General features: G+C 35.4%; 1 protein-coding gene across 3 annotated transcripts in view; it reads right to left on the bottom strand.

Moving 5' to 3' along the window:
* LOC106876387 (LIM domain-binding protein 2) overlaps positions 1-15,792 on the bottom strand; it is a 160,245-nt gene that overhangs the window by 112,756 nt on the left and 31,697 nt on the right. For all 3 annotated transcript variants that reach the window (XM_014924904.2, XM_014924903.2, XM_014924902.2), the window contains exon 2: positions 959-1,051. In XM_014924904.2, the coding sequence (XP_014780390.1) occupies positions 959-1,041 (83 nt within the window). In that variant the 5' untranslated portion in view covers positions 1,042-1,051. The remainder of the gene's footprint in view (positions 1-958; positions 1,052-15,792) is intronic.

Here is a 15,792-nt window from a genome sequence, read left to right as displayed (position 1 = left end):
CCACCCGATGGGCGTCTAAACTGTTTCTGCCCCCTCCAACCCCCAATTTCACACACAAAGGATGGGTCAATCTGAGGCAATGGTCACCAATGCTTTTCCAAGATTCTAAACAATAGGATCGAACCTGGAACCTTGTGATTGCAAAATGAACACCTTAACCATTTGACCATGCTATGATGTAATACAACATACAATGTAAAAGACCTGTTAAGTTTAGGAGAGTTCCGGGGGGGGGGGGGATACTTGGCTCCGGTTTCATTGTGTGAAGCAGCGGAGCAGATGGAAGGATCTTCATCCTTTATCTTTTTATAGGACAGCAGTTGATAGCAGGTAACATTCCTGTATAATCTAACTACCTCCACCCTTACAGCTGAGTGAACTGATGCAATATAGAATAAAGTGCCCAGACACCCTAACAAAATGTTTGCAACAGATCAGCTTGCATGCTATGTGCAAATAGTCTAATAATAACTTAACTATTTGACCATCTAGCTTCCACTGTGTGTCTGTATACAGGCATGTATATAGTTATTGTAACACAGGCAAAACTTTGTAGAAGTAGAGTACTCGAAAGAACAAGGCATTGAACTGTCTGAACAGAAATTAGTTTCAAATTCAATGCTAGCGTTTTGATGTTTCTGAGCAGAACATTTTACTCTACACCATTGCAAGCTGCCAACAATAAATACAAGGATCATATAGAAATGTTATCGACAATAGACTGGATCACTATCCAGGCAAAAACTTTTATCTCATTTGCTTCATGTCCTAAGACCTGCCATGCTAGGTCTTAGGAGACACCCCCACCACCCACATATACTCAAGGTTTTAGAGCTATTTACATAGTGTTAACCTCACAACCTTACATTTAACTTTTATTTTTTTAGATACGTGGGACCATAGCTAAGGGGGAATAACTGAACTAAAAACTTCAGATTTCATCATTGGCTTTACATACGGTTTATCGGAGTTGTGCTGGTATGGGTTGGACACATCTGAAATACTGCATCCTTCGACATGTCTTGATCGTGAGGACTGCATTTCATGAGGCCTATGTATATATTTAGAAATAGGACACCTAAAGGCAAATGCAGATTATACCATGTAAATCATAATTCACAAAGAAACATAAAAGGCTCAAAGTGTGAAAAAACCAATGTTACAGCTGACTTATTAGTAGTGATTTCTTTATTTCTATATTGGCACAAGGTCAAGCATTTTGAGGGAGAACTGTATAGTTAATTCAACTAACAGCCAACTAGTATTTCATTGAACTTACATGGGGATGAAAGACAAAATCTGACTGTGGTAGGATTTGATAATTAAAATGTTAAAATTAAATATACTACAAAGGTGTTTTGACTACCATTGTACCAATTCTATTTTCCACTTATTACTCTTAAACCATTAATCCTTTTGTGGTAATATTTTTAAAGAAATACACCATCTTAGTGTTTTGATTAATTTAGAAAATAATTAAGAATTTGAAGAGGTTTAGTAAAATAACTTTTTATTGTTAAGTTGGTAATTTTTTTAACAAAGTGCCACGCAGTGTCTGTTTTGGTTCTTTATGTTCAAAGATCAAATCTTGCTGACATCAACTTTGCCTTTCCTATTTCTGGGTTGATAAAATAAAGTACCAGTTAAGTACTGGGATTTCTATAATTAACAGTTCCTTTTTCCCAAATTTGAGACCTTGTGTCTGAATAAGAAATCATTAGTGTTTGGAATATAACTTAAAATATTTCTAATGTAAAATTACAATGAAAAGTTTTTTAATTTAAATTTGAATCCTTTTAAAATACGAGAACCAGGGGGCATTCTTAGGTGGGGAGGAGATTTCAGAACATGGTTAATTAAGACTAATATGTTCCCTTTTCCAAAGGGTAACAAGCTAGCAGTTATAGTGTACAATTCTAAAGGCTTTGCAGTGCTTAGTCTCATTTTAAGTCCAACCAAACCTTAGCATTTTATTACACCCCTCCAGGCTCAATAAAAGAATTTTATTAGACCCCTCCAGGCTCAATAAAAGAAAGTACTTGCAATATACTTTGGGGTTGAATTAATTGTTCCTTTCATACTACAGAATGCTGACTTCATACCTAAACAAACGAAAGCAAATTTTTTTTGTATCTTAATCTGATTTTCTCTGTCTGTTTGTCTCTCTTGCTTACTCTTAACCTACAGCTAATAGCGTCACAACAAAAATGTAGCGCAAGACTTAATCACTAGCAGTATTTAATCTCCTGTCTCTATATTCAGAGTTCAAAATCCCACCAAGATTGACTGTCTCTTTTCTCCCTTGGTAATAGCAGTATAACCGGGGCTGGCTTATCTGTTCATCCCTTGCCAAAGTTAGCCTCATGCCCAATCAGTAAAAAAAATCAATGCACCAACTACCAAATGTGTCATATTGGCAGATCAAATTCATAGAATAAATGAAATTTGCACCTGAAAAGAAATGGGGACGGAGGTGAAGAGAGAAAAAAAGAAAAAAAACTGCTGTGGTTGACAATCATCATTGTCATCATCATCATTGTTTATGTCACCAACAAACCTCTACAGTCACTCAACCTAATGAAAATAGCAATCAAATCTTCATTAAATCACATCTTACTGTTTTTCAAAAAGTAATGAGACGGGAGAAGATGTAGTCCTAGATACTTTGTGCCTACATAGAAAGATGTGATGCTCACAGCTAGAAAACCATTGATCACAGATTGGCTTGCTGGATCAACAACATCTAATACACAAACCAACAGTATACATACACAAGCCAACAAGAGAATTTCTATGCAGTCACTTGACCTTTTAGAAATAGCAGTGAAAAACCCACTCAAATAACACCCTTGGCTTACTATGAAGGATACAATGACTTTTGCAGCCTTAGGTATATTATGCAAAAAAAAAAAAGAAAAAGAAAAAATAAGTATAATCACAGCAAGAATACTTTTGATCATACTTTTTACCCATTTCCAGACTGACCTGGTGTTAAACAAAAGTAACAACACCAATAACCATGACTACCAACAGATTTTTTATTATTATTTTTTTTCTCAGGTTTCTTTGTATAATAATCAATACAATTGTGGCCGTTGCCATTGACTTCGTCATCATTATCATTATTTCTTTAAGCAGGAGTGCTGCAGAGTGATAGAGATTGCAATATAAGTAACCACCTATGCATTGTAGCCCAATATTCCACCACCTATGAGGTCCAATATCTTTAAATCCAATCTAAGTACTACTTAAGCTTTCCTTGGTGGTTCTACCTTTAAATACAATTACCATCTCGTCATCAACCAACCCAAGACACTTTCTTTTCTGTTACCGGCAACTATCATCTTTTACAATACACGAGTTGTTGTTAACAAGATTTAAAAAAAAAAAAAATTGAGGACTATTAACACTTTAGCATTTAAAGCAGCCATATCAGGCCAAAAAATATTCTGTCTGCTTTACATTCAAGTTGGACAGATCTGGCCTCTCACTCCTATCCTACAATGATATTCTCAAAATAAAACAATCCTATCAAAATCTTGTAGTTCCAAGACAATTCATCTGAATAAATAAGCAGTACATTTGAGAGAATAATCTAAATGCCGAAGGGTTAACCTCATCTTTTAAGAAACTGAAGATCAAATCAATCAAAAGATGTAGAGATGTAAATATTTAACCCTTTTGTTACCATATTTCTGTTGAAATATGCTGTCTTTGATTCAATTAATTTCGAAAATAATAAAGAATTTAGTAAAATAACTTTAACCCTTAAGCATTCAGACTTCTCTCTCAAATGTAATGTTTACTGATTCACATTGTTTTATTTTAATCATGCGTTATCTCATAGCTTCAAGGTTATGATGATGTGGTTGTTTGTTTTTAGAATGACATTGTAGGGTAGGTGCAAGAAGCCAGATCTGGCTGGCTTAAATCCTAAAGGTTTAACAATATTAAGCTGGTACTTAGTACAAAACTTAACACAAAATTTTGATGGTAAGTTTTAATTTAGATCACTTTAAACCTTCAGTGTTTAAACTGATCATATCTGAACCATATATTCTATGTATTTTGTGTTCAAATTGGCCAGATCCAGCCTTCTCACACCTACCTTGCAATGTCATTCTAAAAATATACAATCACATCATTGAAATCTCACAGCTATAGGATAATGCATGGAATAATTAACAATAATAGGTGCAGGAGTGGCTGTGTGGTAAGTAGCTTAAGTAGCTTGCTTACCAACCACATGGTTCCGGGTTCAGTCCCACTGCGATGCACTTTGGGCGTCTTCTAATATAGCATCGGGTTGACCAAAGCCTTGTGAGTGGATTTGGTAGAAGGAAACTGAAAGAAGCCCGTCGTGTATGTATATATATATGTGTGTGTGTGTGTGTTTGTCCCCCCAACATCGCTTGACAACCGATGCTGGTGTGTTTACGTCCCCATAACTTAGCAGTTCGGCAAAAGAGGCCGATAGAATAAGTACTAGGCTTACAAAGAATAGGCCCTGGGGTCGATTTGCTCGACTAAAGGTGGTGCTCCAGCATGGCCACAGTCAAATGACTGAAACAAGTAAAAGAGTAAAAGAGAGAATAAAGAGAATCACATCATTGAAATCTCACAGCTACAGGAATAATGCATGGAATAATTAACAATGTGAATAAATAAGCTTTATACTTGACATTAATTAGAATGCTGAAAGGTTTAAAACTGGTTCTCAGCCGGGGTCCATATAAATTTTTTGGGGATCCACGCAACAAAATAATAAATTGTGGACCCAAAATAGTTTTTTGAGGGCCCCTGAAAAAATTTTGCTTTAAATAAATGTATTGGTATGTATTGCAAGAAACAGATTTCTTTCTCTAACATTTTACATTGTTTAACCTACACAAGTTAATGTGTGAAAAACAAAATAGGAATTTTGGAAGAAATATCTATAAAACTAGTTTTTAAACATTGAATGGTTATGGGGGTCCATAGACGAAAAATGCTTGAGAATCCCTCATTTAAAACAAGGAATTTGTTACCAATGAATCAGGTGCAGTCTCCGAGGGTTCATAACAAAGGGGTTTAAATATTTTCCTTTATAGACATGGGATTAATATTTTAATTGCAAAATTTAAGTTATACAGATTCAGTTTATTTTAGAATTTATACGTTCATTACTTTTAAGCAACAAAACAACATTTGGAAAAATAGGTTATTTTAATATTCAGTAAATAAAATTACTTTCTCACCCCAATAAGACAAGTCAGCTCGTTAGGAATTCAATCACGAAAGTATTTTTAAAGTAAAATTACTAGAAAGTCATTAACTTGTGGTAATTGTCTAGCAAAATTTCTGTCATTTTTGTTTTTCGAATGGGGAAGAGAGAAAGCTCTAATTGTTTACAATGAAATATATATATATATATATATATATATATTTCTTTTTGCTAGCAAAATTATTTGATTGGAGACCATGCATTGAAAACTAAGACAGTTGGATAATGTTAGAGTAATATTCACCATTTTAATTGAGGGTCTAACACACTGTTACATTTTCAATATCTCAAAAGTATAGTGAATGAAGTCAAAGCATGTAACTTAGAGATTGTTAGGTCACGAGTTCAATTCTTGGACTAGGTGGCATGTTGTGTCATTAAATAAGGCATTACATTTCATGTTGTTCCCAGTCATTCAACTGAAAACAACAGCAGCAGCTGGCCAGAGGAGTGGGAAAGAGAGCTAACACTGCAATGGACTGGACTGGACTGGTGCCTCGTTCAGGAGGGAGTCTTGTACATTCATTTACATAAATAGCTTGAAAATCCAGATAAGCTCTGACCTCATGAGCCTGTCGGTCTGAGACAAATTTTTAGAACTTCTTTTCATGGTATATTAAGCATCAATGCTATTCATTATATAACTATGATTTGCTCATTAAAATGAGAGAGAGAGAAAGAGAGAGGGAGAGAGAAAGAGAGAAAGAAAGAGAGAGAGAGAGAGGAGACTGTGTGTTGTGTAGTGAAGCAGAATGAAGTTAAAATAAAGTATGTCCAACAGCCCAGCAGTACACAAGAATTAACCAAAAACTGATTTAACACATGCAGTGGAATGGATGATGAAACACGTACATATTTAACAAAATTACTTGAAAGATAAATTAATATAATTTGATACAATATCCAGCATGGTTGCATCCAATCAGACAGAACAGCATGATCGCAACTAACAGTATAAAGAAATAAAAGCTAGAAGAAAAACAGAAAACAAAAAATGACTTGCGTCTGTGTTTTAAATGGTTAATATAATAACCGGCACTGCGTCAGTTATGATGATGAGGGTTCCAGTTGATCTGATCAATGGAGTAGCCTGCTCATGAAATTAGCGTGTAAGTGACTGAGCATTCCACAGACACGTGTACCCTTAATGTAGTTCTCAGGGAGGTTTGGCATGGCACAGAATGTGATAAGGCTGGCCCTTTGAAATACAGGTATTACTCATTTTTGCCAGCTGAGTGGACTGGAGCAATGTGAAATAAAGAGTCTTGCTCAAGGGCACAACACATGGCCGGGAATTGAACTCATGATCTTACAGTCGTGAGCCGAATACCCTAACCACTAAGCCATGTGTCTTCGGTTAATATTACTGTATTACAGTATGAACTAGTAAATATTTCTGTTAACCAGTTAATTGATCATTAAATCTAAGTTTGATTAAAGAAAACATTTTTTTTTTCTTTCTTACTAATAATCTCTATATTCACATATTGTCTAGAAATAATATACATGTTTTGATTTGCATAAAAAAAAAATTCACAGCATTAAAAATAAAATCATTAAAAAAAAACTGTTTCAAACCTATCTGGTGTGTACAATGCAGAAGATGGAAACTGAAAGAAGCCCATTGTATGTATATCATTATAAATATCTATGTACGTGTGTCTTTGTGTCAGTGATTGTCCTCCACCACCACTTGACAACCAATGTTAGTGTGTTTATGTCCTTGTAACTTAACATTTCAGCAAAAGAGATTGATAAAATAAGTACCAGGCTTCAAAAAAAGTACGGTAATCCCTTGCCATATTGCAGTTTATTATTTAAGCTTACGTCGATTCCTCTGTGGTGTTGTTCTGCATTTATAATAAAATGAATATATACAAATTATAAAAATAATAAATAAAAATATACAGTACAGTACTGTTTCTACTCCATAGATTTTCACCTATTGCGGGGGTTTTGGAACATAACACCCGCGATAGTTGAGAGATTACTGTACTGGGGTTGATTTGTTTGAGTGCGCATGTGTGTGTATTTATGACTCCATGTCTTGTCATTGCACAATTATTAATAAACATCGCTGTTATAAAAGTGGTGTCATGTCATTCATTTGCAATCTTCTTTCAAAACATGCTTGATCACTTTTCTGTTTAGTTTCAGAAGACTAGAGGCAATATAACCTTACTTAGAAACATGTGAGGTTTGGTGACAGAAGGGGCATCAAGCTTAAAAGACAAACATTTGCATCAGCAAATTCTGAATGAGCTATGCAAATATGGAAAAGTGGATGTTAAAATATGAACGATGACGATGATGATGATGATATATGATATTCAGTTATAATGTCTATTTTTAAAAGCAGCAATGTGTCATAATGTCTTTAAGTCTAAATCAAAAAGCAATAGTGACAACTTGTCCATAATCTGAAGAGTCAGACATAGATGTGTGGTTGAGAATTTTGCTTCACAGCTACATAATGCCTTGGACAAGTGTCTTTTACTATAACCTTGAATTGACCAATGGCTTCTGAGTAGAATTTTGGTAGCTGGAAACTGTGCAGAAGTTTGTCGTATATATATATATATATATATTTGTGTGTGTGTGTGTATGTCCCCCTGACCATCGCTTGACAACCGATGCTGATATGTTTACGTCCCTGTAACTTAGTGGTTTGGCAAAAGAGTCCGATAGAATAAGTACTAGGCTTACAAAGAATAAGTCCTGGGGTTGATTTGTTCGACTAAAGGTGGTGCTCCAGCATGGCCGCACTCAAATGACTGAAACAAGTAAAAGAATAAAAAGAATGCGTGTATGTGTACGCACATAACTTTTCTCAGAGTATATCAGTAAGGCATGGAAACTGAAAAAACGGTGCTTGTATTTCTCTGAAGTCGTTTGTCGTGTTTGTTCTACACAGAGTTACAGACACTCCTTTGTCATCACTCTTGCTGCCATAAATGAAATGCAGTGAACCAATGATCGGCTCATTGGAAACCTGTAACCAAGGACAGGATTGTTCACAATACGTGATATAAAGTAAATAACCTTCTCGAATAATCTTCACATCAATGTTTACATACACATTATAGATTATAATGAAACACAAAAGGAAACCGAGCTGTAGAACTGGTCGATCACTAGATCAAATTTCCTTACAATGTTTACTTTCCAATCATGATCTTTTGAGCTGAAATCCCTTTTTGCCTTTCATCACAGGTATTTGCTGCAGTTAATTTAATTGACTATAGTACAACTACCCCTTCTCCTTCAACTATTTTAACCACATTGTCCTCACAAGTCTTGGGAGAAGCTGTAATGGGCATAGGCGTAGTCATAACCATTTTCTCCAAACAGAGAAAATGAAGTGTATACCTTTATGTCAATCTGAGAAAGCATTATTTTAACATTATTTTATAACCAATACATGAAGGCAGAACCGTTAGTTTCCTGGACAAAATGCTTAGCAGCATTTCCTTCAGCTTTACAATGATTTCAAATGCTGCTGTGGTTGATTTTACCATTCATCTCCAGTTCAGTACCAGAGTCAATGTAATTGAACCCTTCCTATCTTCTCTAAAGTTTCAGACCTTGTGCCTATTGTAGAAAAAATTATTACCAATATGATAAACAAATTTATGTATCTGTATTATACAAATTAATAAACAAGGCTTTATGTGGTTGCCTAATATGCTAGAAATAGCAACTAATTTTCTTTTAAATGATATTCTACCATTTGTACTAATGGCTGAAGGATCAACATTTCATGCCCCGTCATTTGTATTGTGTTCTTCAAGAAGACACTTAGATCACCAATGGCTCAGTCCACCTAGCTGCAAAGAGGTAAAACTCACTCTAAATCAGTAACATGGAAAAAGAGACACACAAATTACAACTGTATTCAACTCAACTGGCAGTAAATAGGTAGGCAGTGGGAGCATAGCATAAATGACAGATGATTCAATGACTTGTATTGCTGAGGTCAAATATTTACCAAATTTATTAAGCTCAGAGAGAGAGAGGGAGAGTGACTCTCCAGACATTATCAGAGTTTATTCACCTACAGATGAATATATTTCATTAGTAGAAAAATGAAAAAAGTCAAGTAATCAATTATTTATCACACTAGTGTGAGATAAATAGATAGCTATTGATTTGATAGTGTTTCGTTTAAAACTGAACAACGACACAAGAAGTGAATATCAATTTAATTAATTAATCTATAAATGTGGAACTCAGATATTTTTTCTTTATAAATTGTTTTGCAATTATTTTCTAGTGTTTATATGGGTGTAGTGGTTTTATTTTTCACAGCAATTTTTATAGCTGGATGTGCCTTCTCATTGCTGTTAACCACTAAAATGTTAACACTGGAAACTATTTTTTCATTTAGTCAGGCGAACTAGAGTAACAACGGGACAAGTACATTTTATGTGGCACCAGCATGAGTTGATCTAGTCCTTTTTATTTAGCAGGCAAACTAGAGCAACCTATGCTGGTGCCATGCAAGAAGCACTCATGCTGGTTCCACGTAGAAGGTACCCATGCTAGTGTCACATGTAAAGTACCCATGCTGGTGCCACATACAAAGCACCTATACTGGTGCCACATAAAAAGCACCCAGTATACCCTGGAAAGTAGATGATGTTAGGAAGGGCATCCAGCTGTAGAAATCATGCCAAAACAGACAATATGAGCTTGGGCAGCCCTCTAGTTGGCCAGCTCCTACCAAACCATCCAACCTATACCAGCATGGATGGAAAACAGACATTAAATGATGATGATGATGATGATGATGATGAAACTAGAGCAAGCAGAGTCAGTGTTTTGCTGAAGAAGTACAACATGATAATAGGGGTATGATCTGAGCATGTGACCATGAGGGCTATAGACAAGTCCCAGGATATTAAACCTATGGCCATCTTTTTTTCCAAAATTGAAATTCAATACAAGCTAGAATTATTAATTTTTAATGTAGGCACAAGGCCATACAATCAACCAGCTCCACCATGATACTCAACCAGTACTTATTTCATCAAACCTAGAAGGGCAAAAAGCAACACTGACCCCGGTGGGATTGGAACTGAGATCATAAAGAGACATAAACTAAATAATGCAAAATTCATAATTTACTATAAACTAAATTTAGCAGAGTATGTCGTTGAAAGAATAAAATTGTTTACTTCCAATATATCATTATGTTGCGAACATTTCTTTACAAAACTTTTTAAAATAAAAAGGATCAAAGGTCCTTCCTGAGCCATAGTTCCCAGGATTCTGTGGCGTATATATTCACTCCATGGATGAGATGCAGGTCCATCATATGATGACTCACTTTTGCCAGCTGAGTGGACTGGAGCAATGTCAAATGAAGTGTTTTGGTCAACACATCACTTGGTCTAGGAATCAAAATCACAATCTTATGATCATAAATGCAACACCCCAACCACTAAGCCATGTGCCTCCACTTACAAAGCTTTACAAATTGTGAATTTCACAATGTTAACCATTCAAACATAAGATAAATCCCTTACTAAGCATTATATAAGAATACAAGATTCATCCTAATAAAGAGTAAATGGGAACAGAAAAAAGGAACTATACAAATATTGCATTAAATTTTTTTAAAGAGGAGTGTGCAGCTACGAGGAGCTGTATCAGTGCAAACTCCTGGCAGGGCCTCCCATCCTGGACAGACCATCATCATCATCATCATCATTGTTTAATATCCGCTTTCCATGCTAGCATGGGTTGGATGATTTGACTGAGGACTGGTGGACCAGGTGGCTACACCAGGCTCCAATCTGTTTTGGCAGAGTTTCTACAGCTGGATGCCCTTCCTAACGCCAACCACTCCGAGAGTGTAGTAGGTGCTTTTACGTGCCACCGGCATGATAGCCAAACTAATATGGACACCTCTATCTAGTAAAAATCAAAGTTACAGAAACATTGATGAGAATTCAAAAACCAACAAGATGTGGGAGAAGAAGGCTTTCTCTCAGGGAAGCATGATACAGTGCAGAAAAATCCAAAAGGAAGCTACAAGGCTGACTCCTCCTCTGAGAAGAGCTGTGAAAGAAGGGGTTGAGGTGATGGCAGCTGTCTGTGGAACTGGAGAGAAGCAGAAAAGACAGTCCAGGGTTGAAAACAAGGGGATAAGTCATTAATGGCCTAGGCTCCATAAGGAGTGAAGGGCTTAAGTAAGTTGCTAATTTGCAGCAAAGTTATTTGATAAAGAGTGTAAACTTCAGTGAGGTTTAACTCAGATCAACACAGAGAATATCCTTTTGAGAGCAAAGCTATCTGAAACCAATCCTGGTTCTAACTAATCCCCTCTTGTATGCAAAAATCTCTAGATATTCTATATTCCAGACATCACCTTACTAAAGGAAAAGTTATTTTATGCAATTCCTCCAAATTTTCTATTGTTTTCAAAATTAATTTAAATGCAGACAGTATATTTCAATAGAATTATTGTCTCAAAGCAGTTGAATAGTGAAACCTTTTCTACTAATCTTTTAATAATAACTTGTCTGAAATCACCTCTTATTTAAATTGAAAGCTTTTATAATAATTTTATAAGAACTTTTATTTAGTTATATAATCCAAACTACTGTTTGGAATATATAACCGTTTGGAATAATATATCAATAAATGAAATGAGAGGATGACGAAACCACTATGTGATTACTTGATCTGCAAGAAGTAATAAGCAAATCTCACTCAAATCACACACCTTTTGTTTAAAAATCAGGAGGGGAACCATAAGATATTGTAGTTTTAGATATGCAATGCCTAAAAGAACACCATTGCCATTAGTGAAACATTCAATCAACAACACTGACCTCAGATTAAATAACAACAACAATTAAATGTTAAAGCTATTTTACTAAAATCCTTGCAAATTCTCACTTATTTCCAAAATTAACTGAAGTAGATAGACAGTGTATTATTAGAAATATGGTGACAAGAAGGTTAAAAAAATAATCTAGTTATATTGTTTATTACAGTCTCGTATAGGTTTTTTGGCAAATGATTTGATCTGAAGTCATGTGTTGAAACGGATATTGTTATATTTTTGTTGGCTACAGGGTTTCCCCCCACCCCTCCGTTTGTCAAATTGCCAACTGTTAAACACACACACAAACATAAAGTACAGTTAATTAATTATTCACATTTTTATCATCTTTCTTTTCAGTCTGTTATTAGCATCCCAGTTATATAAAAGTTGCAGTTATTTCATCGACATGGGTTGTAGGCAACCAAATCTGTTGTTTGGTTCAGCACCACTGCCTGGCTTTTGGCCATCCACCTTCAGTGGAGTTCACTTTGTTGTCAGCATTTGAACCAGGCCTCTATCCTGAAGAGTACTCCCTCCGACAGGTTTTCTGAAAAGGGTTTCCTCTTCTGATTCTAAGTAATTCTTTTATCTTTAATTTGTTTTAGTCATAAGACTGCGGCCATGCTGGGGCACCACCTTGAAGAACTTTTAGTCAAATGAATTGACCCCCAATGCTTATTTATTTTTTTAAAGCCTGGTACTTATTCTATCAGTCTCTATTTGCCAAACTACTAAGTTATGGAGATGTAAGCAAACCAACACCAGTTGTCAAGTAGTGGTGGGAGACTTCCATTTATCAAATCCACTCACAAAGCTTTGTCCAAGGTACCAATTAGTGGGACTGAACCCAGAACTATATTGATGGGAAACAAGCTTCTAACCACCTAGCCACGCCTGCACTTATCCAATTAAGAAAAGATTTTTTCTTTTTAGAAAGACACCCATCTGTTTACTATATAAATGTTTGCTGTTTACTGTGTAAAACGGCTGAGTATTTCAGACATCTATCCTATTTAAGGAGATCTTTATGCAGACTGAGCTGGGCTTTTGAATCACAGGTACATCATCTGATGGATCACCATACTGTTTTCATTTACAAAGTTTTTCACCCATAGAGCTTGAGTTAACCAAAGGCTATGATAGAAATCAAGATACTATAGAGTGGGATTGAATTTGGAACCTAAACCTCATGTTTGAGAAGTGAACTTCCTAAACACTCAGCCATGTGCCCATAAAATACAAAAAACTAACATATTAACCCTTTAGTGTTTAAACTGACCATATCTGATTCAAATATTCTGGCTGTTTTATATTCAAACTAGCTAGATTTAGCCTCTTACACCTACCCTACACTGCCACACTAAAACTAAACAATCACACCATTGAAGTTTCAAAGCTACAAGATAATGCATGATTAATTTAAAACAATGTGAATAGATAAGTATTACATTTAACAAAGTAATCCAAATGTTAAAGGGTTAAATGTGTGCATTCAGCTTGAATTAGGAAATGGTGGGATTGAAATTTTGTAAATAGAATTATAAGCCTTCACCATACATTGTCACTATTGGGATACATTTCATCATAGATCTGGATCAGAACTGCTCTGGGTCTTATAAACAACAACAACAAATTAGTTAAAGTCGTGAAGGTAAATTTACAGACCCTAATGAGTTAAGTGTTATATTCGACCACTAGAATAATGCTAAACAACTTCAGTTTTGGGGTATCTCTATCTTTTACTTGGACTGAGGTCATGCTGGGGCACTACCTTGAAGGGTTTAGTTGAACAAATAAATCAACCTCAGTACTTATATTTTTAAACCTGGTACTTATTTTACCAGTCTCTTTTGCTGAACTGGTAAGTTACAGGGATGTAAACAACCCAACACTGGTTGTCGAGCAGTGGTAGGGAACAAGCACAAAGGCACACATACATGGATACATACACACACACAACCCATGCCAGCTTGGAAAATGGATGTTAAATGATGATGATGATGATACATATATATACACACATATACATATACTCTGGGCTACTTTCGGTTTCCATCTACTGTATGTAAGTTAACAAAGAATAAGCAAAAACACAGACAGGTTTACACACGAACTGATGCAAAGAAAATAAAATAAAAAGAATAAGAAAAAGAAAAAAAACAAAACAAAACCATTTTAAAATTAACAGTGGAAGGAAATAATATTATTCACAGATGTTGGCCTTAAAAGGTCAACAACTAGTTTAAAAGTAATTGACATTTTACTAATTAGAAACTGTGTGAGAGGTGTGTTTGTGTGGACAAGCATTATTGCTAATGATGTTATGATTTTATGAAGTGGTCTGGCAATTTTTAAACTTCTAAAGACATCACTAGATTTTACTAGAAGTAGAACTAAAAATGTATTGTACTACGGGGGTTATGAGTTCATGTCTGCTGTAGGTGTTTTGTTGTGTCACACTGGGCAGGACACTAGTTTATTTATTATTTAAAATCATGGCTGTGTGGCTAAGAAGTTTGCTTTGCAAGCATTTTTGCTTTGGATTCAGTCCTATGTTGCAGCACCTTGGACAAGCGTCCTTGATGAAGGTACCAGGAAAACTGGTGCCTTGTGAGTGAAAATGGTAGAGTGCTAGTGTTTTGTAGTCCATCATGTGTGTGTGTGAGAGAGAAAGAGTGAGCATGCATCCAAATGTTGACATTCACTGGGTGTGATTGTCACAGCCTGAGCAAAACAGTGAGAGCAAGTTTACATTCCTTGTAGACATTATGACCAGTTACTTTGTAGTTTTGAAGACCTGGGAAATTAAAAACTTCTTACTAAAAAGAAAAAAAAAACAGTAGGGTTGGTGATGGGAAGGCATCCAGCCAGAAAATGATGCCTCAAATAAGTCTTGGTCTAAACCATGCCAGCATACAAAAACAAATGTTAGACAGATATATAAATGTGTATATATGGGTATGCATACATCATGTGTATGTGTGCGTGCGCACGCGCGCTTGTGGCTCCATGTGCCTTTGAACCGACACTGCTTCAGTGGTGATGTTTATGTCTCATAAACAAAACATCAAGCAGTAGTTTGATATGCAAAAATGGAGAACAAAGTACCTTACTTGAAAAACAGGAAGGTCATCTAGCCACAGAATACTGCCTCAAAAACGCTCACCCAACCCATGCCAGCAAGATAAAACCAGGCGTATAAGTAACGACACTGAAGTAATAGGCAGAATGTTCAAGGAAAGTTTACTTGCAAGAAACTATCATCCCTAAAAGAACAACCCCAAGAACAGTACAACTTAGGGTCACTGCTAACATTTTATGTATATCAGGGGTTACTAATCTTTCTCGTTCCATCTACTTTATGGCAACTTTTTTTAACCCTGTGAATGCAGAAAGTGGATATTTCCACTGAAAATTTTATTACTGTTAACTGTGCAAAGTGGTTTTACCCAACAGTTTTGAAAAAAAAAAAAAAAAAAAAAGCTCCTTGTACAGCAATAAATGGAGAGACTTTTTGCAAAAGACAATTTTTCAAATTTTCTTAATTTTTTTTTTCATATATTTCATCAAATATATCTTTACAGAGCAAGAATCAAATATGTTTAGTGGTGGATATGGAAACAGTAACTATAGGAGATACTGAAAAAATATTGCAGAAACAGAAAATATCAACTCTATGTTTTGGTGGATAATT

The sequence above is a fragment of the Octopus bimaculoides genome, chromosome 14 (genome assembly GCF_001194135.2).
Source record: "Octopus bimaculoides isolate UCB-OBI-ISO-001 chromosome 14, ASM119413v2, whole genome shotgun sequence".
In the NCBI taxonomy this organism is placed as follows: domain Eukaryota; kingdom Metazoa; phylum Mollusca; class Cephalopoda; order Octopoda; family Octopodidae; genus Octopus; species Octopus bimaculoides.
This window is presented reverse-complemented; position numbering and strand designations above follow the sequence as displayed.